The sequence below is a fragment of the Ranitomeya imitator genome, chromosome 5 (genome assembly GCF_032444005.1).
Source record: "Ranitomeya imitator isolate aRanImi1 chromosome 5, aRanImi1.pri, whole genome shotgun sequence".
NCBI lineage: Eukaryota > Metazoa > Chordata > Amphibia > Anura > Dendrobatidae > Ranitomeya > Ranitomeya imitator.
In genome coordinates this window covers 173,065,604-173,089,931 of record NC_091286.1, presented here as the reverse complement: position 1 = coordinate 173,089,931, position 24,328 = coordinate 173,065,604, and the positions used below count along the sequence as shown (strand labels likewise).

General features: G+C 43.8%; 1 protein-coding gene and 1 long non-coding RNA gene across 4 annotated transcripts in view; one reads left to right on the top strand and one right to left on the bottom strand.

Moving 5' to 3' along the window:
• THBS2 (thrombospondin 2) overlaps positions 1-24,328 on the bottom strand; it is an 800,800-nt gene that overhangs the window by 514,196 nt on the left and 262,276 nt on the right. For all 3 annotated transcript variants that reach the window (XM_069769330.1, XM_069769328.1, XM_069769329.1), the window contains exons 5-6: positions 10,702-10,889; positions 10,322-10,462 (exon numbers count right to left, since the gene is read on the bottom strand). In XM_069769330.1, coding sequence (XP_069625431.1) covers positions 10,322-10,462; positions 10,702-10,889 — 329 coding nt within the window. The remainder of the gene's footprint in view (positions 1-10,321; positions 10,463-10,701; positions 10,890-24,328) is intronic.
• On the top strand, positions 60-7,211 carry LOC138680599 (uncharacterized). Its single transcript, XR_011321679.1, has 2 exons — positions 60-301; positions 5,693-7,211. It is a non-coding gene; the product is annotated as an uncharacterized lncRNA (long non-coding RNA).

Below are 24,328 nucleotides of genomic sequence, written 5' to 3'. Positions count from 1 at the left end.
TTTTGAGAAGGACCTGTATAACCACTAAGCCTGCTGAAACAGCTATATAAAGAAGGGATAGCACTCTGAGGGCAGGCGTGCATCAGAGACTTCCCAGTGATACACTATACAAGACGTGTCTTGTGTATTATTTCTGGTGATTCCACACTTCCAAAGGCTGCTCCGACTGAGTGTGATCCCGACATTTCCTGGCGCCTGAACAGGGACCCGAGGTCTGTGTATTCCTTCAAGAACACCGGCAGAATACGAACGAAAAGAGAATCTGGGATAATGGACGGCAGATGAACAAAAACCTGGCCAGGTAAGAGACACTGTTAGATCTCTTATATCTGCCCTGCACTGTCCGTAAGATTTTCTGTGTCGTGTTCTTTAGCGGGTAGTTCTAGTAGAGGATACCTATAGCTCGGGTTCTTGAACTATTTAGGAATTGATCACCTCACGGAGTACGGCATTGAATGAGAGTGAATGTGAATAGAAGGTGTGTGGAAGTTGGGAATAGCCCTATAAGCCGCCCAGGGGGTTGAAACAGAAGAAGTGACTGTCCCACTGGGCAACGTGGTTGCGTCCTTTCGGGGAGACCTCCGCGCCTATGTTCAATCTCTGATCCTGTCTTTGACAAAAACCTGGTGACGGGTAAGTGTATGATAGTATGAGCCCAGGACAGATAAATTAGCCTGGGACAAGAATACGTTGTATGTGATAGTATAAGCCCAGGACAGATAAATTAGCCTGGGACAAGATACGTTGTATGTTCTTTTTCTGTCTGGTTGCATTTGTGTTGTTTGCTATAGGTGTAGGAATCAGGATTTTCTTACATCAACACAGTTTAAACATCCTAGCTCCTTAGGAAGAAGGTAATGAGGTATTCTCATACCCAAACGCCACCTAGGGCAAGAAAAAGACATCCTAGCTCCTTAGGAAGAAGGTAACGAGGTATTCTCATACCCAAACGCCACCTAGGGCAAGAAAGCTCAGGATAAGAAAATGGGGAATAAGCAAACAAAGTCGGAACCAGAAGAATTAGATATCTATACTATCATAAAGGAGAGAAGTGGTGAAGATGCCACTAAGGGGCTGAAAAAGATTTTTAGTAAGTTTGGAGTTACTAGGGCAGAAGCTTTTAGTAGAAAACTATGGGAAGGAATTCAGGAAAGGAAAAAAGGCATAATCAGAGACAAGAAATGGATAGATCAGATCCAAGCATTGATTGATGTCTCTAGGGTAGCAGAAAATGAGGGATGGACATATAATCAACAGAGTAAAAAGTGGTGTATTAGACCCACAGGCTGTGGAGAAAAACAAAATGTGGAATCTAAAAATACCCCACCCCCATACCTTAACCCACATGCCCCATCTTTTCTCCAAACACCACCTCAAAGTTTAGCTGGACCAGGAGGATGGGTATGTCCGCACTGTGGACAACAAAATCCAGACTGGAGAAATGATTGCCTAGCCTGTGGTACACCTAGACATGGCGCTGTACTTGCCCCTGTTAGGGTAGTACCAAGACCCTTTAGGGAACCTGGTGCTGACGGAGTAATGGGAACTAGATATCACCAAACTCGACAATATTTCCCTTGGTCCCCCGCTGAAGGCATGTCTCTCTTGCATAACGCACCAGATCCCACCCAGTGTCCAGTTAGATTTGCACAATATATACAGCAAATTATGCAGACTCACGCTGGAGTTTGGGCAGATGGAGAAGAATTATGTAGAATGAAAATGACTCCTGGACTCTTCCAGGAGCTATTAGCGAATCTACAGGTACATAGGCCCCAAGCAGGAGATGGTGCCTTACAAACGATAGAATCAGGTACACAATTTGTAGATCACTTAATGGTTTTCATGAGGGAGAGACAGAGGCAGAGAGGAACAACGGGAGTGGTGGCTCAGAAATCTGGACAATCAGTAGACGAATATTATCTAAGTGTAGAAAATAATTTCAGAGATGAAGGCATGGATCTAACCGCTCCAGGAATGATGAGGTTAGTTACAAAAACCTTTATAGATGGATTGTCTCCAAAAGTGAAGGAAAAGCTTAAGGCCGCAACCCCTGATTGGAGAACCTTGGAAGACCCACACCTGGCTAGACAGAAAGCTGTAGGGATAGAAATGGACTTAAGAGAAAATTCTAAGCCAGTAAGAATTGCACAGGCTAATACTGGCTCTGCTAATCAAAAGTTTACTTGTCATTACTGTAAGAAGCCAGGACATTTCCAAAGGGAATGTAGGAAGAGAAAAGCAGATATAGATTCAGGAACCTTTGTACCCAAAAATAGGATAAATAACCCAGTGCCTGATCAAACAGACAGCTCAGAATGACTGAAAGTTATGCAGGTCTCTCTTCCTTCTAGAAGACCAATAATACAAGTTGAAGTTGAGGGTAAAAATTTACCTTTTCTGATAGATACGGGAGCAACATCCTCCATTTTAAATCAGGACTTTTTACCATATCCTGACAATATATCCTCAAAGGTTACATATGCAGAAGGGTATGATGGTAAAATTCAGGCGTTGCCCTTTACAAAACCTTTAAATGTGAGCTTTGGCCCTAAAACTTTTGTATCCAAATTTTTATTTGCTAAAGGTGCACCTACCTGCTTGTTGGGTACTGATGTCTTAAGTAAAATGCATGCAAACATCCATTTTAGAGAAGATGGCACAGTTATGCTGACCATCCCTGAAGATGCAGAAACTCTGGAACCATATGTTAGAATACAGGCAATGGAGGATTTTCCCGAAATTTACACTCAACAAGCAAAAATTGACTTGTCTCGGGTTCCTGACAGCCTATGGGCAAAAGGAGACACTGATGTAGGATTTTTATCAGTAGCTCCTATACTGTTAGAAACTGCCCCGGGAACCATATTACCTCAGCTTAGGCAATACCCCATCAGCGCCCAGCAAGAACAGGCGATTTCTCAACAAATTCAGGATTATGTGTTACAAGGTGTTTTGGTAGAAATCAGGTCACCCGCCAATACACCCTTATATCCTGTTAAAAAGAAAGTGTCCTCCAAAGAAACTATGGTGAAATATCGCATGGTGCACGACTTACGGGAAATCAATAAGGTTTTGGCACCGGTCACCCCTGTGGTACCGAATCCTCATACCTTACTGTCTCAAATTCCCAGCACTGCTGCATATTTTACGGTAATTGACTTATCAAACGCATTTTTTTCTGTGCCACTACATAAGAACTGTTGACATTTGTTTGCCTTTACATTCAAGGGTAAACAATTAGCATGGACAAGATTGCCACAAGGTATGGTACACTCACCAACTTTGTACTCTGAAGCAATGCAGACCGTGCTAAAAAATTTCATCCCAGAACCAGGAGTAGTCATTCTACAGTATGTAGATGACTTACTTATTTGTTGCCCTGATGAGCAGACGGCAGTTACCTCAACTGTTAATTTCTTAATTTTCCTAGCGCAAGAAGGCTGTAAAGTAAATAGACAGAAACTCCAGGCTTGTCAACAAACAGTCGTGTTTTTAGGTCACTGCATATCACAGGGCATCAGACACCTCACACCTCAACGTACGGAAGCCATACGTAACATGCTTGAACCCAGGAATCACAAACAGCTGCGTGCTTTCCTAGGTATTGTTTCACACTGTAGACAGTGGATCATACATGCAAGTCAACTCATGCAGCCTTTATATGACTGTATTGCCAACACACCATATTCACTCAGTGAAGAGGCTAAACAGTCATTTTCCTCTTTGAAAACAGCACTGGTATCAGCTCCGGCTTTGGGACTCCCAGACTACACTAAACCTTTTCAATTGATGGCAGCTGAGATATCCTCACATGCTACAGGGGTGCTCACACAAAAACATGGAAACAAACAGAGACCTGTGGCATACATATCAGCTCATCTGGACCCTGTAGCTAGAGCCGCACCTTCTTGTGTAAGAGTAGTAGCCGCAATTTCACTGTTATTAGATAAAGCTTCTGAGATTGTTCTTGATCACCCACTTCTAGTTCAGACCACTCATGATGTACATGGCATTCTTAACCAGGTCCAACCTAAACATATTTCAATGGCCAGACACCTCCGTCTCCAATGTTCCCTACTACTGCCGCCCAACATTTCCTTTGCCAGGATTCAGACTCTTAATCTCGCGTCTTTGCTCCCTTTAGAGTCTGAGGGGGGTACCATACCTGAGGAAACTGCAACTGCACTCTCCAACTCCTTTGACCCATCAAAGTCAATGCATGATTGTGTACAATTAATGGTACAAGAGACTCAGGGCTTATGTAATGTACGTGACAAGCCACTCTGTAATGCTACATTTGAACTTTTCATAGATGGCAGTAGATATGCAGATATGAATGGACAATTTCATACAGGTTATGCGGTAGTAACTCAGCATGAAGTGCTGAAAGCAGAACCTCTCCCTGCTAATCAGTCTGCACAAGAAGCAGAACTTACGGCATTAGTTGAAGCTCTAAAAATAGCCAAAGATCAGACAGCAAACATATACACTGATTCTAGATATGCACATGGCATTATTTTCGATTTTGGCGTAATATGGAGAGCCAGAGGTTATATGACTGCTTCAGGCCAACCTGTTAAACATGCCTCCCTCATTAGACAGATTCTGGAGGCAGCACAAGAAACTAAAGAAATAGCGGTGATAAAGGTAGCTGCACATGTGAGACTCGACACCGAGGAAGCCAGGGGTAACGATAAAGCCGATAAGGCAGCAAAACAGGCAGCACGTAAACCCTTACATCATGCCCACACACTAGATAGCTCTGAAGATGATGAGGAAAGATTGAAGGAAGCTCAGAAACAGGTAGACGACGAAGAACGAGGGCAGTGGCAGAAAAAAGGGGCAGAAGATCAGCAAGGATTATGAAAAAAAGGAACTTTGTTGTGTTTACCCAGAGCCTGGTACCCCGCAGTGGCAAGTGACCTCCACCTACCCACGCATGTGTCGGCAAATGGTATGACGCTCAAGGTAAAAGAAAGGTGGTTGGCTCCAGGTTTTGGTAATTTTGCTCGGAACATGTGCGCTGCATGCGCTATATGCCTGGCACACAATCCAGGTCAGGCCATTAAAACCCCAACCAAGCATCATGTAAGACCACTGTATCCCTTTCAAAGACTCCAGATCGACTACATCCAACTTCCTAGGTACAATGGATACGAATATGTGCTTGTGTGTGTGGACATGTTCTCAGGGTGGCCAGAGGCTTATCCAGTTCGTAAAGCCTCAGCAAAAACTACTGCCATTAAAATAGCACATGAACTGATACCCCGTTACGGCATGCCTGAGGTGATCGAGTCAGATAGAGGTACCCATTTTACTGGGGAAATATTCCAGAATGTTATGAAAATGTTGGGAGTAGAAAACCAGTTTCACACTCCATATCATCCACAGAGTTCAGGTAAAGTGGAAAGATTAAATGGGACAATAAAATTAAAAATCCAGAAGGCCATGGCAGAAACAGGAAAGCCTTGGACCGAGTGTCTACCACTTGCCCTGTATTCCATCCGAAACACCCCAAGGGGGAAGGCTAAGCTGTCACCACATGAGATTCTTTTTGGTAGAGCAGCAAATTTGGGTTGTTATTTTCCACAACAACTGATGTTGAATACTGAGACTTTAACTGCTTATGTACAAGAATTACAAAAACGTTTAACTAAAGTGCATTCGCAAGTTTTTGCTTCCCTTCCAGATCCAGAAAATCTCGAAGGAGGCCACAAGTTGGAACCTGGTGATCAAGTCTACGTGAAAAGACACACCAGAAAGACTCTGGAACCGAGATTTGACGGACCTTTCTAAGTCCTGTTAACAACTCCAACAGCAGTCAAGCTTGAAGGAAAGGCATCATGGATACATGCAAGCCATTGCAAAAAAGCAGTATAAGACTCATGATATTGATGTTAATAATGTTAACCTCAACGGAGGCATGGGAAAGACTGAATTCTCTAGCCCCTTGGGACAAAAACCCTCTTGGTGTATGCTTCAGAATGTATCTAGTTTTGTGGATTTGGCTCACAGATTGGTATTGCAGCACTCAGCTTTGTGGGATCTGCCTGAGGGTACATTTTGGATATGCGGAGAAGGAGCATATAAATGGCTTCCCGTAGGTATAAAGGGTACTTGTACATTAGGACGCCTAACCCCGGCTACTTTCATAATTTCAAATAAACAAGTGAATATGCAAGCCGTGCCCAAGGCACACACTGTATAAAAGAGCTGCAGATAACTCACCACGTCCCTCGGGGAGGCCGCATATAGTACAAATGGGAATTCCCAACAAAATTGCTAGTACCATTTTTATTTATCCTATGTTAACACAGATGTGGGATAAATTAGTTAGAGCCACGGATTATCTAGATGATCAGATTTGGGATATATTGGACATATTAAATACTAGTATAGCTGTACAGAATCAGCTTATAATAGTCACTAACCAACATACCCTGGTATTGGATTACCTAACTGCCTCACAAGGGGGTATGTGTCAAATCATCGGACCCACCTGCTGTCATTATATAGACCCGAATAGTACTATGAGTATGAGATTTAAATTAAAAGACGTACAACGACTCAGGGATCAGTATGACAAAGACAATGACCAAAATAAGGATAGCTGGTGGTCAGATACCTTTTCTTTTCTTAACCCGGCCAATTGGTTCAGAGGGATCGGTGGGTGGGTTACCGGGATTATGCAAAGCCTAATACATACAGTTATGGTTATTGTAATTATATATGTATTGTTCAAGGTTGTACTCAAGGGTATCTCGGTATGCACAAATAAATTTTGTGTAATGGATGCGAGAATATAAAGTTTTTTTTTTTGTAATATCACAAAAAGAATGACTAAAATGATCGACAAGGTTTTGAATGGAATATGTCAAAGGGGGGATTGTGAAGAGCAGAACAAAAATGATTACCTCAATGAACAAAAATAAAAAAAAAGAATTTGTGATAAATATTGACCTGTCCATTCAAGGACATTTTAGCTATAGTATGAAATCCTGTTTTTCCTGTCTGTGGAATTGCCTTTGTACTGTTTGTTGTGAAACTGCCGCCCACGAAACTGTTTTCTTTTCTTTCTTTCCTGTTTTGTCTCTTTGTTTAAACATGCAAAACTTGTATAACCACTAAGCCTGCTGAAACAGCTATATAAAGAAGGGATAGCACTCTGAGGGCAGGCGTGCATCAGAGACTTCCCAGTGATACACTATACAAGACGTGTCTTGTGTATTATTTCTGGTGATTCCACACTTCCAAAGGCTGCTCCGACTGAGTGTGATCCCGACACTACAAAAACCACGCAAAGGGGGCAAAAAGACCCTCCGTACCGAACTAACAGCAAACAATAGCAAAGAGGAACTTAGCTATGCAGAGCAGCAGGCCACAGGAACGATCCAGGAGGAAACAGGTCCAATACTAGAAAGAACATTGACTGGAAGCCAGGATCAAAGCACTAGGTGGAGTTAAATAGAGAAGCACCTAACGACTTCACCACATCACCTGAGGAAGGAAACTCAGAAGCCGCAGTACCACTTCCCTCCACCAACGGAAGCTCACAGAGAGAACCAGCCGAAGTACCACTTGTGACCACAGGAGGGAGCTCTGCCACAGAATTCACAACACTCTACATGCCTGGTTCCAACCGTGAAGCATGGAGGAGGTGTGATGGTGTGGGGGTGCTTTGCTGGTGACACTGTTGGGGATTTATTCAAAATTGAAGGCATAATGAACCAGCATGGCTACCACAGCATCTTGTAGTGGCATGCTATTCCATCCTGTTTGCGTTTGCTTGAACCATCATTTATTTTTCAACAGGACAATGACCCCAAACACACCTCCAGGCTGTGTAAAGGGTATGTGACCAAGAAGGAGAGTAATGGGGTGCTACGCCAGATGACCTGCCCTCCACGGTCACCTGAACCCAATCGAGATAGTTTGGGGTGAGCTGAATCGCAGAGTGAAGGCAAAAGGGCCAACAAGTACTAAGCACCTCTGGGAACTTTTTCAAGATTGTTGGAAGACCATCCTGGTGACTACCTCTTGAAGCTCATCAAGAGAATGCCAAGAGTGTGCAAAGCAGTCATCAAAGCAAAAGGTGGCTATTTTGAAGAACCTAGAATATAAGACATAATTTCAGTTGTTTCACACATTTTTTGTTAATTATATAATTCCATATGTGTTGTTAATTCATAGTTTTGATGCCTTCAGTGTGAATGTACAATTTTCATAGTCATGAAAATAGAGAAAAATCTTTAAGTGAGATGGTGTGTCCAAACTTTTGGTCTGTACTGTATGTGTGTGTGTATATATATATATATATATATATATATATATATATATACATACACATACACAGTGTATATATATATATATATATATAATATTCATTATGTGAAATAGGGGGCGGGTCACTGGGGGATCAGTGACCTGTCAAAAGCCATACAGATGCATAGCAAATCAGAGCACCAGATAAAGACCCCTCCCCACAGGCCCGCCCCGAAGCATGGAAATCTCATTAACTCAAAACTGAAAATATAGATTAAATGACAACCACAAGACGGATTTCATCAACCAAGGTATCATTTTAATCAGTATAACTGTGCCAACCTGACACTGTCTGTAGGTTATTCAGCACAATCCTGCTGACAGGTTCCCTTTAAGACAAATCTCAAGATAGAAAGACACACAAACACCTAGAAGTAAACCCTGCAATTTGGTGACATCCATGGCTTCCAGATTTTAGGCAGTCATTTCCTGAAAAAGATTCTCTAGAACAGGGGCGGGGAATTTGTTTTGTTTTTTGTAAATTCTTTATTTATTGAAAATAGTAAAGTAAGAACAAATACAGGTCAATCTTATATTCCAGTCCATAGGTTAGTAAAAGCAATCAAAGCTATGATTCGTTTGTTGTAGAGCAAAGAAGGACCCGCAAAAGGAAGAGGCAGAAGAAGGGGGAGGGGTGACAACATAGAGGGTGAGGGGGCAAAACAGATACAACAAATGAACATACAACAGTTTATGTTAACACAGGGCGCGAGCACACAACAACCACAGATTCGGATGCACATTTAAATGAGTAACATGCAAAAAATTAAAGTGACAATGAGGGCAATAGTGGAAGGAACATTCAAGAACTTCCCTCGAAAGCCAGAGTCTCCTGATATTTTTTCCAAGGTCCCCATATAGCTTGGTAGGTGTCATGGGTAAAGGCTTCCCAACTTGACAATTCCTCTAAGCGGGAGATTTGGTTCACCTTAGCTGACCACTCTGTTAAGGTAGGAGAAACTTCCTCCCTCCAATACAGCACTATTAAATGTTTTGCAGCACACAATAGTAATGGAAGAAGACCATGTTTTTTGGGTAAAAAATTTCTGGATGGGCAATGAAGGAGAACCTCCTGTGCCTCAAGATTGTGTTTTATCAGATGTAGTTTTCTGAGGACGGATTCTACATTCCCCCAGAAGTTTCTAATTTTTGGGCATTCCCAAAATATATGAGTGTGGTGACCAATCGAGTTCAGACATCTCCAGCAAGGTAATCTTTTTTCTGCCAAGGGCGATTTGGATATTTATTCCATTCTTCAGGGGCCATACAAACTCCACCCACAAAGTACATCCTGACTCTGGCACTGAGGTCAGGGTGTAATCTTTCATTGCATGCCCTTCAGTGTTCAGTAGTGTGTGTGCTAACAGAGCAAGAAGAAATTAATGAGCTGGTGGCAATCAAAATACAGCTCCCTGAGCAAGAATGCGGTCCCCGAGAATCTGCCCGAGGGCCTGATAAAAGGTAATCGAGGGCCATAAATGGCCCGGGTGCCTGAGGTTCCCACCCCTGCTCTAAAAGGTATTTTATTTATGATAAAGTTAATTTATTCAATTACTTTTGAGCCCCTGAGAGGAGGAAGCTTCCCAAAAAAATGGTTGCAATTCCTAAACATTTCACAGGATACTTTTGCTCAACCCCTTTATTTAAACCAGAAAATCACAACTTAAATTGCATTTCAGTTGTTTCATTTTAAATCCAAAGCAGTGAAATACAGAGTCCAAATCACAAAACTGTCCAAATGTTTCTGAAGCTAACAGTAGATGATAAAAGAATTGGCCTTAGAGATAAAATCAGACATTTGCAATATACATGAGATAATATCTAGTTTCCTTAGCTGTAGACAAACATGAACAATCATCACACTGCAATACTGGTTGAAATATGGTTGTTTTACAGGGGATTGTGATAGTTTCTTGTACATACCACATGCAATAGCAACATTTGTCATTAGTTATAAATACCAATCAATAATGCTACATTTAAATAACCACTTTACCTGGCAGGTACATTTTGTGCAGCTGTCTACAATCCAGTCCTCATTATCTCCAAAGACTCGCCCATCCTGCCAACATACTGACTGATTCCTAAGGGTTCTGTTGGGGCCAATCAGTTCCCACAACTCCTGATTTTCTTCAGACTTATATCATTTATATATAAAAAAAAAGAAATCATTAATAGAATGAAAAATATATTTTCTCGCTCTCAAAATAGTGCAATTATTATTATATACTGTACATATCCATGAACCAAAAATACTACTACCACTACTTACTACAAGTACGCCTAGTAATGCCAACAATAAAAGAAGCTATGCATAATAGGATATCTAATGTGGAATAGTATATGAATATTAGTCTATTCATGTGTGAAACTTACTACTTTTTGAAGGTTTTCTAGCAGATTATTGACAACCACTCGGAGTCCAGACAGCTCAATAAACATAGTCCCTAATTCTTCACATGATCGATCACAAAAGTCAACTTGTCTATCTTCTTTCTTTCCCACATATTCAGTGAGCGGGGTAAGATGGATCATTTCTGTTTTCTCACTAATTGCATTATCACCTGAAAAGAGCAAAAGGAATTTAACAAACTTTATTGAGGGCTCGTCCCATTTTTCAGCTACGGTATTTTATTTCCATACACAGATTAATCTAGACGACACTGATGTGAAAACATTGCTGGCATATAGGGAGACAAAGAAATGATATTGCCATAAGTGTGATGACCAATAGAATAAAGTTACCAAAAAATTCCCTTATACAGCGACATGAATAGAAATATAAAAAAAAACTATGGCTTGAAAACAGTCATGAAAACAACAACAAAATCTCTAAATACTTAACCCCTTAGTGACAGAGCCAATTTGGTACTTAATGACCGAGCCAATTTTTGCAATTCAGACCACTGTCACTTTATGAGGTTATAACTCTGGAACGCTTCAACGGATCCCGCTGATTCTGAGATTGTTTTTTCGTGACATATTGTACTTCATGTTAGTGGTAACATTTCTTCGATATTACTTGCGATTATTTATGAAAAAAACGGAAATATGGCGAAAATTTTTAAAATTTTGCAATTTTCAAACTTTGTATTTTTATGCCCTTAAATCAGAGAGATATGTCACGAAAAATAGTTAATAAATAACATTTCCCACATGTCTACTTTACATCAGCACAATTTTGGAAACAAAATTTTTTTTTGTTAGGGAGTTATAAGGGTTAAAAGTTGACCAGCAATTTCTCATTTTTACAACACCATTTTTTTTTAGGGACCACATCACATTTGAAGTCATTTTGAGGGGTCTATATGATAGAAAATAATGAAGTGTGACACCATTCTAAAAACTACACCCCTCAAGGTTCTCAAAACCACATTCAAGAAGTTTATTAACCCTTTACGTGCTTCACAGGAACTGAAACAATGTGGAAGGAAAAAATGAACATTTAACTTTTTTTTGCAAACATCTTAATTCAGAACCATTTTTTTTATTTTCACAAGTGTAAAAACAGAAATGTAACCATAAATTTTGTTATGCAATTTCTCCTGAATACGCCAATACCCCATATGTGGGGGTAAACCACTGTTAGGGCGCACCGCAGAACTTAGAAGTGAAGGAGCGCCGTTTGACTTTTTCAATGCAGAATTGGCTGGAATTGAGATCGGACGCCATGTCACGTTTAGAGAGCCCCTGATGTGCCTAAACAGTGGAAACCCCCCACAAGTGACACCATTTTGGAAACTAGACCCCTTAAGGAACTTATCTAGATGTGTGGCGAGCACTTTGAACCCCCAAGTGCTTCACAGAAGTTTATAACGTAGAGCCGTGAAAATAAAAAAATCGCTTTTGTTTACACAAAAATGATCTTTTTGCCCACAAATTCTTATTTTCACAAGGGTAACAGGAGAAATTAGACCACAAAAGTTGTTGTGCGATTTCTCCTGAATACGTCGATACCCCATATGTGGGGGTAAACCACTGTTTGGGCGCACCGCAGAGCTTGGAAGTGAAGGAGCGCCGTTTTACTTTTTCAATGTAGAATTGGCTGGAATTGAGATTGGACGCCATGTCGCGTTTGGAGAGCCCCTGATGTGCCTAAACAGTGGAAACCCCCCACAAGTGACACCATTTTGGAAACTAGACCCCTTAAGGAACTTATCTAGATGTGTGGCGAGCACTTTGAACCCCCATGTGCTTCACAGAAGTTTATAACGTAGAGCCGTGAAAAAAAAAAAATCGCATTTTTTCTACAAAAATGATCTTTTTGCCCACAAATTTTTATTTTCACAAGGGTAACAGGAGAAATTAGACCACAAAAGTTGTTGTGCAATTTCTCCTGAGTACGCTGATACCCAATATGTGGGGGTAAACCACTGCTAGGGCGCACCGCAGAGCTTGGAAGAGAAGGAGTGCCGTTTTACTTTTTCAATGTAGAATTGGCTGGAATTGAGATCGGACGCCATGTCGCGTTTGGAGAGCCCCTGATGTGCCTAAACAGTAGAAATCCCCCACAAGTGACCCCATTTTGGAAACTAGACCCCCCATGGAACTTATCTAGATGTGTGATGAGAACCTTGAATGCCCAAGTGCTTCACAGAAGTTTATAATGCAGAGCCGTGAAAATAAAAAATATTTTTTTTTTCCACAAAAAATATTGTAGCCCCCAAGTTTTTATTTTTACAAGGGTAACAAGAGAAATTGGACCCCAAAAGTTGTTGTCCAATTTGTCTTGAGTATGCTGGTACCCCATATGTGGGGGTAAACCACTGTTTGGGCGCACGGCAGAGCTCGGAAGGAAGGAGCGCCGTTTTGGAATGCAGACTTTGATAGAATGGTCTGCGGGTATTATGTTGCATTTGCAGAGCCCCTGATGTACCTAACCAGTAGAAACCCTCCACAAGTGACCCCATTTTGGAAACTAGACCCCCCAAGGAACTTATCTAGATGTGTGGTGAGAACTTTGAATGCCCAAGTGCTTCACAGAAGTTTAGAATGCAGAGTCGTGAAAATAAAAAATATTTTTTTTTTTCACAAAAAAGATTTTGTAGCCCCCAAGTTTTTATTTTCACAAGGGTAACAGGAGAAATTGGACTGCAATAGTTGTTGTCCAATTTATCCCGAGTACGCTGATGTGCCATATGTGGGGGTAAACCACTGTTTGGGCGCACGGCAGAGCTCGGAAGGGAAGGAGCGCCTTTTTGGAATGCAGACTTTGATAGAATGGTCTGTGGGCATTATGTTGCGATTGCAGAGCCCCTGATATACCTAAACTGTAGTAACCCCCCACAAGTGACCCCATTTTGGAAACTAGACCCCCCAAGGAACTTATCTAGATGTGTGGTGAGAACTTTGAATGCCCAAGTGCTTCACAGAAGTTTAGAATGCAGAGTCGTGAAAATAAAAAATATTTTTTTTTTTCACAAAAAAGATTTTGTAGCCCCCAAGTTTTTATTTTCACAAGGGTAACAAGAGAAATTGGACCCCAGAAGTTGTTGTCCAATTTATCCCGAGTACGCTGATGCCCCATATGTGGGGGTAACCCACTGTTTGGGCGCACGGCAGAGCTCAGAAGGGAGGGAGCACCATTTGACTTTTTGAGCGCAAAATTGGCTGTCGTGTTTGGAGACCCCCTGATGTACCTAAACAGTGGAAACCCCCCAATTCTAGCTCCAACCCCTAACCCTAATCCCAACCTGATCCATAATCCTAATCACTAACCCTAACCATAATCACAACCCTTACCCCAAAACAACCCTAATGTCAACCCTAACCATAACCCTAATCAAAACCCTAAATCCAACACACCCCTAATCCTAATCTCAACCCTAACCCTAATCCCAATACACCCCTAATCACAACCCTAACCTTAACCCTAATCCCAAACCTAACCCTAATCCCAAGCGTAACCCTAATGCCAACCCTAACCCTAATACCAACCCTAATCCAAACCCTAAACCTAATCCCAGCTCTAACCCTAACTTTAGCCCCAACCCTAGCCCTAACTTTAGCCCCAACCCTAACCCTAGCCCTAAGGCTACTTTCACACTTGCGTTGTTTGGCATTCCGTCGCAATCCGTCGTTTTGGACAAGAAACGGATCCTGCAAATGTGCCCGCAGGATGCGTTTTTTGCCCATAGTATTGCCGACGGATCGTGACGGATGGCCACACGTCGCGTCCGTCGTGCACTGGATCAGTTGTGTTTTGGCGGAGCGTCGGCACAAAAAAACGTTCAATGAAACATTTTTTTGTACGTCGCATCCGCCATTTCTGACCGCACATGCGTGGCCGTAACTCCGCCCCCTCCTCCCCAAGACATAGATTGGGCAGCGGATGCGTTGAAAAACTACAGCTGCTGCCCACGTTGTGCACAATTTTCACAACGTGCGTCGGTATGTCGGGCCGACGCATTGCGACGGCCCCGTACCGACGTAAGTGTGAAAGAAGCATAACCCTAAATTTAGCCCCAACCCTAACCCTAAATTTAGCCCCAACCCTAACCCTAAATTTAGCCCCAACCCTACCCCTAACCCTACCCCTACCCCTAACCTAACCCTAGCCGTAACCCTACCCCTAACCTAACCCTACCCCTAACCTAACCCTAGCCGTAACCCTACCCCTAACCTAACCCTACCCTAACCCTACCCCTAACCCTACCCCTAACCCTACCCCTAACCTAACCCTAACCCTAACCCTACCCCTAACCCTAACCCTACCCCTAACCTAACCCTAACCCTACCCCTAACCTAACCCTAACCCTAACCCTACCCCTAACCCTACCCCTAACCCTACCCCTAACCCTACCCCTAACCCTACCCCTAACCTAACCCTAACCCTACCCCTAACCCTAACCCTAACCCTACCCCTAACCCTACCCCTAACCCTAACCCTAATTTTAGCCCTAACTGCTGTTCTCCTGCCGGCCGGCAGATGGAAACAGATGGCGGGCGCACTGGGCATGCGTCCGCCATGTTCTTCTGCCGGCGGCCAGGAGGAGCAGCAAGAGGATCCAGGGACCTAGGTGAGTATGCTAGGGTCCCCGAATCCCCCTATTTCTCTGTCCTCTGATGTGCGATCACATCAGAGGACAGAGAATTACACTTTACTTTTTTTTTTTTTTTTTTGCGGTCGCCGGTAAACAGTTAATTACCGGCGATCGCAAAACAGGGGTCGCTAAAACCGACCCCCGATCATGCTCTTTGGGGTCTCGGCTACCCCAGGCAGCCGAGACCCCAAAGATTCTCCCGGTGCCGGCCGGCGGGCGCACTGCGCATGCGCCCGCCATTTTGAAGATGGCGGCGCCCACCGGGAGACACGAGGAGCATCGGGGGAGCTAGGTGAGTATTGGGGGGCCACCTGGGACCCCTTTTCTCTGTCCTCCGATGTGCGATCACATCGGAGGACAGAGAAATTAAAAAGAGATCGCTTTTTTTTTTTTTGCGATCGCCGGTAAACGGTTAATTACCGGCGATCGCAAATGCGGGGAGGGTTAAAAACCCCCCGAATCATGTTCTCTGGGGTCTCAGCTACCCTCGGCAGCCGAGACCCCGGAGAAAATCGGCCTGTGGGGGGCGCTATACACTTTTTCCACAGCGCCGTTAATTAACGGCGCTGTGGTTTAAGTACCCTTAGCGGCCGCCGTTAAAAGGCGTATCGGCGGTCGCTAAGGGGTTAAACCCTTTGTGAAGGAGCCACAAACCTTACCGACTAGGTCAATTTTTTAAAATCGGACCAGTGTAATTTTATATGGTAATAATTCCGGAATGATTCGATGAAACCCAGTACCGTAATTTCAAGATTTTTTTCATGACACATTGTACTTTATGTTAGTGGTAAATTTAACTTCATATGTTTTGCGTTTATTTGTGAAAATATCAGAATTTTGGCCAAAATGTAAAAAAAATTCACAACTTTAAACTTTTAATGTTTATATCCTTAAACCAGCTACTCATGCTGTGCAAAATAAAATGAATAAACAACATTTACCATATGTCTACTTTAAATCATAATTTTTCAGACGTCTTTTTATTGTTTTAGGGTATTAGAAGACTTAAACGTTTAGCAGCAATTCCTCATTTTTCCAAGGAATTTACAAAACCTACTCATTTAGGGACCTATTCAGATTTAAATGGACTTTGAGAGGCTTATATATTGGAAACTTCCAAAATGTGATACTATTTGAAAAATTGTGCTCCCCCCCCCCCCTCAACCAGATACTTCACAACTTCTGTTAGATTTTTCTTTTTTTTAGCTTTTCATGTGCTACACAGGAAATAATGCAAAGTGGAAAGAAAACAAAAATAAATTGTAATTTTTTTCTCTAAAATGTTGCTTTAGCCACCAATGTTTTTCAGGAATAGCATGTGTAGTGCTAATTTATTCAGTGAGGAGACAGTGATCCAACAAAGTTCCAACACATTAATGCGGTTACTTCAAAGCAATAATGTCCAATTCACACAAGTATACATCATTAATGTCCAATTCACAGCACTACATAGTACCCGGTATCCTTCGGATTGCAGCCAGGCACATATCCTCCAGATAACAGTCACTAAACACGCCAGTCCTCCTCTGACTTGTTACTGTGGGCGACTGCACAACTGTGTTAAAGGGAATCACCCCAAAAGTTGCCTATAAGCTAAGGCCACCGGCATCAGGGGCTTATTTACAGCGTTCTGTAATGATGTAGATAAGCCCCCGATGTCACCTGAAAGATAAGAAAAGCAGGTGATATTATACTCACTCAGGGGCGATCCTGATGCGGTCCGATGGGCGTCACGGTCCGGGTCCAGTGCCTCCCATCTTCATATGATGACGTCCTCTGCTTCCTGCCACGGTTCCTGCGCAGGCATACTTTATCTGCCCTGTTGAGGGCAGAGCGAAGTACTGCAGTGCGCAGGTGCCAAGAAAGGTCAGAGGTAGGGTTGAGCGAAACGGGTTAAAAAATTTTCAGAAGTCGCCGACTTTTGGCAAAGTCAGGTTTCATGAAACCCGACCCGACCCCTGTGTGGGGTCGACCATGAAGTCGGCGATCTTCTGAATCTGGAATCGGAATTCCGATACCGATTCCCGATATGTTTAAGATATCGGGAATTGGTATCTGAATTCAGATTTAAGTGTAAAATAAAGAATTAAAATAAAAAATATCGCCATACTTACTCTCTGACGCGCCCTGGTACTAACCGGGAACCTTCCTTCCTTAGAATCAGCCTTCCAAGACCTTGCGGTGACGTCGCGGTGACATCGCGGCTTGTGATTGGTCGCGCGGCCGCCCATGTGACCGCTCGCGCGACCAATCACAAGCCGCGACGTCACCGCGACGTCACCGAAGGTCCTGGAAGGGCTGATTCTTAGGAAGGAAGGCTGCCGGAAAGAAGCAGGGCGGGAATATACTCACCCTCGGACGCGCCCTGCTTCTTTCCGGCAGCCTTCCTTCCTAAGAATCAGCCCTTCCAGGACCTTCGGTCTTTGTTTGAGGGGGAAGTGTGTCCCTGAATGGGACTGGGAACAAAAAACAGGTAAACTCCTAGTAGGAAAATAGAGGAAGCCGCAGAAACGATTGGAAAACCAAAAACAAAACTGGCCGAATTAGAAATCCCAGAACTGCACAATATCAAACAGAGAACGCTAACAAGTCACCAAGCCAGAACACTAGCGGATTAACACTGTTGTCCAGCAAGGACTGGGAGGCAAGTGCTGGGTAATAAAAGGTGAAGCAATCACTTGACCTAGGACAAACCAGCACCAGAGGAAAAAGACCAGCAGCCTGAAAACCACAACAAGATGGCGGATCAAAACTAAATAGATTCTAACAGTATCTTCCCTTGGCCGAATCTTATTCGGAAATCTCCCGTGAAAAGCCTTAATCAGCCTTGAGGCTGAGATGTCCTCGGCCTTCACCCAGGAGTTATCCTCGGGACCGAAACCCTTCCAGGACACAAGATACTGCAACCTTCCTCTGTACCACCTGGAATCTAGAATGCGTGAAATCTCAAACTAGCGGTCCTCATAAATTGGAGGAACAATCGGCATTGTCTCCTTATCTGGCGTGTCAAATCTCTTCAGTAAAGATACATGAAAAACTGAATTAATTCTCCAGGATCAGGGGATGTCCAATCTCACCGCTGCCGAGTTGGCAACAAACTACAAACTTGGGCCCCAGTCTTTTAGAGGGATTGTGAATTCCGCTCTTGGGCTCCCTCCGGTGGTTTTAAGTAGCATTTTTGTGAGTTCTGCTCTTGGGCTCCCTCCTGTGGTTTTGATTGGTATGGCTCCTTCTTGGATTTAGCTTCAGCAGCTGTTTTCACTGATCGTCTTTCTGACTCGGCTATATTAGTCTGGCCTTATCCCTCATTCAATGCCAGTTGTCAATTGTTCCTGCCTGGAGTCATTGCTCTTAGGATTTTCCTGACACTCTGACCAGTTCAGCAAAAGCTAAGTCCTTGCTTGTCCTTTTGCAGTTCACTTGTTGTGGACTTTGTTGTTCAGCACTTTCTATGTTTTGTTCATTTGTCCAGCTTATCAGTATGAATCTATTCAGCTAGGCTGGAAGCTCTGGGCAGCAGAGTTTGCCCTCCACACCTTTAGTCAGGTGTGGAGATTTTTGCATTCCTCTGCGGTGGACTTTTTCTAGTTTTATTACTGACCGCACAGCGTTCTGTCCTGTACTTTTTCTATTTAGCTAGAAGTGGCCTCCTGTGCTTAATCTTGTTTCATACTATGTATGTAATTTCCTTCTCCTCTCACAGTCATTACTTGTGGGGGGCTAATCTATCCTTTGGGGATTTTCTCAGAGGCAAGATAGTTTTCCTGCATCTATCTTTAGGGGTAGTTAGCTCTTAGGCTGTGACGAGATGCCTAGGCAGAGTTAGGAGCATTCCACGGCTACTTCTAGTGTTGTGTTGAGCTTAGGGACTGCGGTCAGTATAGTTACCACCTGCTCAGAGCTAGTCGCATGTCGCTCCTTAATCACCAGACCATAACTGTTGTGAATTCTGTGGCAGAGCTCCCTCCTGTGGTCACAAGTGGTACTTCGGCTGGTTCTCTCTGTGAGCTTCCGTTGGAGGAAAGTGATACTGCGGCTTCTGAGTTTCCTTCCTCAGGTGATGTGGTGAAGTCGTTAGGTGCTTCTCTATTTAACTCCACCTAGTGCTTTGATCCTGGCTTCCAGTCAATGTTCTAGTATTGGACCTGTTTCCTCCTGGATCGTTCCTGTGGCCTGCTGCTCTGCATAGCTAAGTTCCTCTTTGCTATTGTTTGCTGTTTTTTTTCTGTCCAGCTTGTCAATTTGTTTTTTTCTGCTTGCTGGAAGCTCTGGGATGCAGAGGGTGTACCTCCGTGCCGTTAGTTCGGTACGGAGGGTCTTTTTGCCCCCTTTGCGTGGTTTTTGTAGGGTTTTGTGTTGACCGCAAAGTTACCTTTCCTATCCTCGCTCTGTTCAGAAAGTTGGGCCTCACTTTGCTAAATCTATTTCATCTCTACGTTTGTCTTTTCATCTTAACTCACAGTCATTATATGCGGGGGCTGCCTTTTCCTTTGGGGTATTTCTCTGAGGCAAGGTAGGCTTATTTTCTATCTTCAGGCTAGCTAGTTTCTCAGGCTGTGCCGAGTTGCATAGGCAGCGTTAGGCGCAATCCACGGCTGCCTTTAGTGTGGTTGGAGAGGATTAGGGATTGCGGTCAACAGAGTTCCCACGTCTCAGAGCTCGTTCTTGTTTTTTGGGTTATTGCCAGGTCACTGTATGTGCGCTGACCTCTATGTCCATTGTGGTACTGAATTACCTTTCATAACACATAACAGTACAACTGGCCAATAATGAGCTGAATGCATCTCAAAAGAAGGAAAAGAAAAAAAGAGTTCTGAGCCATTTTTTTTTCTTTAGTTTGTTTTGTCTTTTGTCTGGGTGATTCAGGATTTGGATGCAGGCATGGATGTTCAGGGGTTGTTTTCTTGTGTGGATCAGCTTGCTGCAAGAGTACAGAGTATTCAAGATTATGTTGTTCAGGCTCCGGCCTTAGAGCCTAGAATTCCTACTCCGGATTTGTTTTACGGGGATATATCTAAGTTTTTGAACTTTAAAAATAACTGCAAATTATTTTTTGCTCTGAAACCCCGTTCCTCTGGTGACCCCATTCAGCAAGTAAAGATAGTTATTTCTCTGCTGCGTGGCGACCCTCAGGACTGGGTATTCTCTCTTGAGTCAGGGGATCCGGCATTGCTCAATATAGATGCATTCTTTCAATCGCTCGGAATATTGTATGATGAACCTAACTCTGTAGAGCATGCTGAGAAAACACTATTGGCCCTTTGTCAGGGTCAGGAAGCGGCAGAATTATACTGCCAGAAATTTAGAAAATGGCCTGTGCTCACTAAATATAATGAGGACGCTCTGGCAGCAATTTTCAGAAAGGGTCTTTCTGAAGCCCTTAAAGATGTTATGGTGGGTTTTCCCACGCCTGTTGGTTTGAGCGAATCTATGTCTCTGGCCATTCAGATTGATCGGCGCCTGCGCAAATGCAAAGTGGTGCACCATATGGCAGTGTCCTGAGGCCATGCAATGTGATAGGATTTTGACTAGAGCGGAACAGAGGGGATACAGACGTCAGAATGGGCTGTGTTTTTACTGTGGTGATTCTGCTCATGCTATTTCTGATTGCCCTAAGCGTATTAAGAGGGTCGCTAGATCTGTTACCATTAGTACTGTGCAGCCTAAGTTTCTCCTGTCTGTGACCCTGATTTGCTCATTGTCATCTTTTTCTGTCATGGCATTTGTGGATTCGGGCGCTGCTCTGAACTTAATGGACTTAGAATTCGCTAGGCGCTGTGGTTTTTCTTTGCAGCCTTTGCAGAGTCCCATACCCTTGAGGGGTATTGATGCTACACCATTGGCCAAGAATAAACCTCAGTATTGGACTCAGCTGACTATGTGCATAGCTCCTGCACATCAGGAAGATTGCCGTTTTCTGGTGTTGCATAATTTACATGATGTTGTTGTACTGGGTTTTCCATGGTTACAAGTACACAATCCAGTGCTGGATTGGAAATCAATGTCTGTGACTAGTTGGGGTTGTCAAGGGGTACATAGTGACGTTCCTTTAATGTCAATTTCCTCTTCCCCCTCTTCTGATGTTCCTGAGTTTTTGTCGGATTTCCAGGATGTATTCGATGAGCCCAAGTCCAGTTCCCTTCCTCCACATAGGGACTGTGATTGTGCTATTGACTTGATTCCTGGCTGTAAGTTCCCTAAGGGCCGACTTTTCAATCTGTCTGTGCCAGAGCATGCCGCCATGCGGAGCTATGTTAAGGAGTCTTTAGAGAAGGGGCATATTCGGCCGTCTTTGTCACCATTGGGAGCGGGATTCTAAGTTGTTGCCAAGAAGGATGGCTCCTTAAGACCCTGTATTGATTATCGCCTTCTTAATAAGATCAGGGTCAAATTCCAATACCCTTTACCTTTGCTCTCTGATTTGTTTGCTAGGATTAAGGGGCTAGTTGGTTTACCAAGATTGACCTTCGAGGGGCATATAATCTTGTTCGTATTAAACAGGGTGACGAATGGAAAACTGCATTTAATACGCCCGAAGGCCATTTTGAATACCTGGTGATGCCTTTCGGGCTTTCTAATGCTCCTTCTGTATTTCAGTCCTTTATGCATGATATTTTCCGCAATTATCTTGACAAATTCTTGATTGTGTATTTGGATGATATTTTGATTTTTTCCAATGATTGGGAGTCTCATGTGAAGCAGGTCAGGATGGTATTCCAGATCCTTCGTGATAATGCTCTATTTGTGAAGGGGTCTAAGTGCCTATTTGGAGTTCAGAAGGTCTCTTTTTTGGGGTTTATTTTTTCCCCTTCGTCTATAGAAATGGATCCTGTTAAGGTCCAAGCCATTTATGACTGGATTCAACCCACATCTGTGAAGAGCCTTCAGAAATTTTTGGGCTTTGCTAATTTTTATCGCCGTTTCATTGCCAACTTCTCTTGTGTGGTTAAACCCCTGACCGATTTGACGAAGAAAGGCGCTGATGTGACTAATTGGTCCTCTGAGGCTGTTGAGGCCTTTCGGGAGCTAAAACGCCGATTTACTTCTGCCCCTGTCTTGCGTCAGCTGGATGTTTCTCTTCCCTTTCAGGTTGAGGTTGACGCTTCTGAGATTGGGGCAGGGGCCGTTTTGTCACAGAGGAATTCTGATGGTTCCTTGATGAAGCCATGTGCCTTCTTTTCCCGAAACTTTTCTCCTGCGGAACGCAATTATGATGTTGGCAATCGGGAGTTGTTGGCTATGAAGTGGGCATTTGAGGAGTGGCGACATTGGCTTGAGGGAGCCAAGCATCGCATTGTGGTCTTGACCGATCATAAGAATCTGATTTACCTTGAGTCGGCCAAGCGGCTGAACCCTAGACAGGCTCGGTGGTCCCTGTTTTTCTCCCGTTTTGATTTTGTGGTCTCGTATCTTCCAGGATCTAAGAATGTTAAAGCGGATGCCCTCTCTAGGAGTTTTTTGCCGGATTCTCCTGGAGTCCTTGAGCCGGTTGGCATCCTTAGCGAAGGGGTGATTCTGTCTGCCATCTCCCCTGATTTGCCGCGGGCGCTTCGGGAGTTTCAGGCTGATAAACCTGACCGCTGTCCTGTGGGGAAGCTGTTTGTTCCTGATAGATGGACAAGTAAGGTAATTTCTGAGGTCCATTGTTCTGTGTTGGCCGGTCATCCTGGGATTTTTGGTACCAGAGATTTGGTTGCTAGGTCCTTTTGGTGGCCTTCCTTGTCGCAGGATGTGCGTTCTTTTGTGCAGTCCTGTGGGACTTGTGCCCGGGCTAAGCCTTGCTGTTCCCGCGCTAGTGGGTTGCTTTTGCCTTTGCCCGTCCCGGAGAGGCCTTGGACGCATATTTCCATGGATTTTATTTCGGATCTTCCTGTGTCCCAGAGGATGTCTGTTATCTGGGTGGTTTGTGACCGGTTCTCTAAAATGGTCTATTTGGTACCTTTGCCAAAATTGCCTTCCTGCTCTGATTTGGTTCCATTGTTTTTTCAACATGTGGTTCGTTTGCATGGCATCCCGGAGAATATTGTGTCTGACAGAGGTTCCCAGTTTGTTTCCAGGTTTTGGCGGGCCTTTTGTGCTAGGATGGGTATTGATTTGTCTTTTTCTTCGGCGTTCCATCCTCAGACAAATGGTCAAATTGAGCGAACTAATCAAACCTTGGAGACCTATTCGAGATGCTGTGTGTCTGCTGATCAGGATGATTGGGTGACTTTCTTGCCGTTGGCCGAGTTTGCCCTTAACAATCGGGCCAGTTCGGCTACTTTGGTTTCGCCTTTCTTTTGTAATTTTGGTTTCCATCCTCGTTTATCTTCAGGGCAGGTTGAGCCTTCTGATTGTCCTGGTGTAGATTCTGTGATGGACAGGTTGCAGCAGATTTGGACTCATGTGGTGGACAATTTGACGTTGTCCCAGGAAAAGGCTCAGCGTTTTGCTAACCGCCGTCGGTGAGTTGGTCCTTGGCTTCATGTGTGGGATTTGGTCTGGTTGTCCTCTCGTCATGTTCCTATGAAGGTTTCTTCCCCTAAGTTCGAGCCTTGGTTTATTGGTCCTTATAAGATTTCTGAGATTATGAATCCTGTGTCTTTTCGTTTGGCCCTTCCAGCCTCTTTTGCGATCTACAATGTTTTCCATAGATTTTTGTTGCGGAGATATGTGGTGCCCGTTGTTCCATCTGTTGATCCTCCTGCCCCGGTGTTGGTTGAGGGGGAGTTGGAATATGTGGTTGAGAAAATTTTGGATTCTCGTTTTTCGAGGCGGAAGCTTCAGTATCTTGTCAAGTGGAAGGGTTATGGCCAGGAAGATAATTCTTGGGTTATTGCCTCCGATGTTAATGCCGCCGATTTGGTTCGTGCTTTTCATTTGGCTCGTCCTGATCGGCCTGGGGGCTCTGGTGTGAGTTCGGTGACCCCTCCTCAAGGGGGGTTACTGTTGTGAATTCCGCTCTTGGGCTCCCTCCGGTG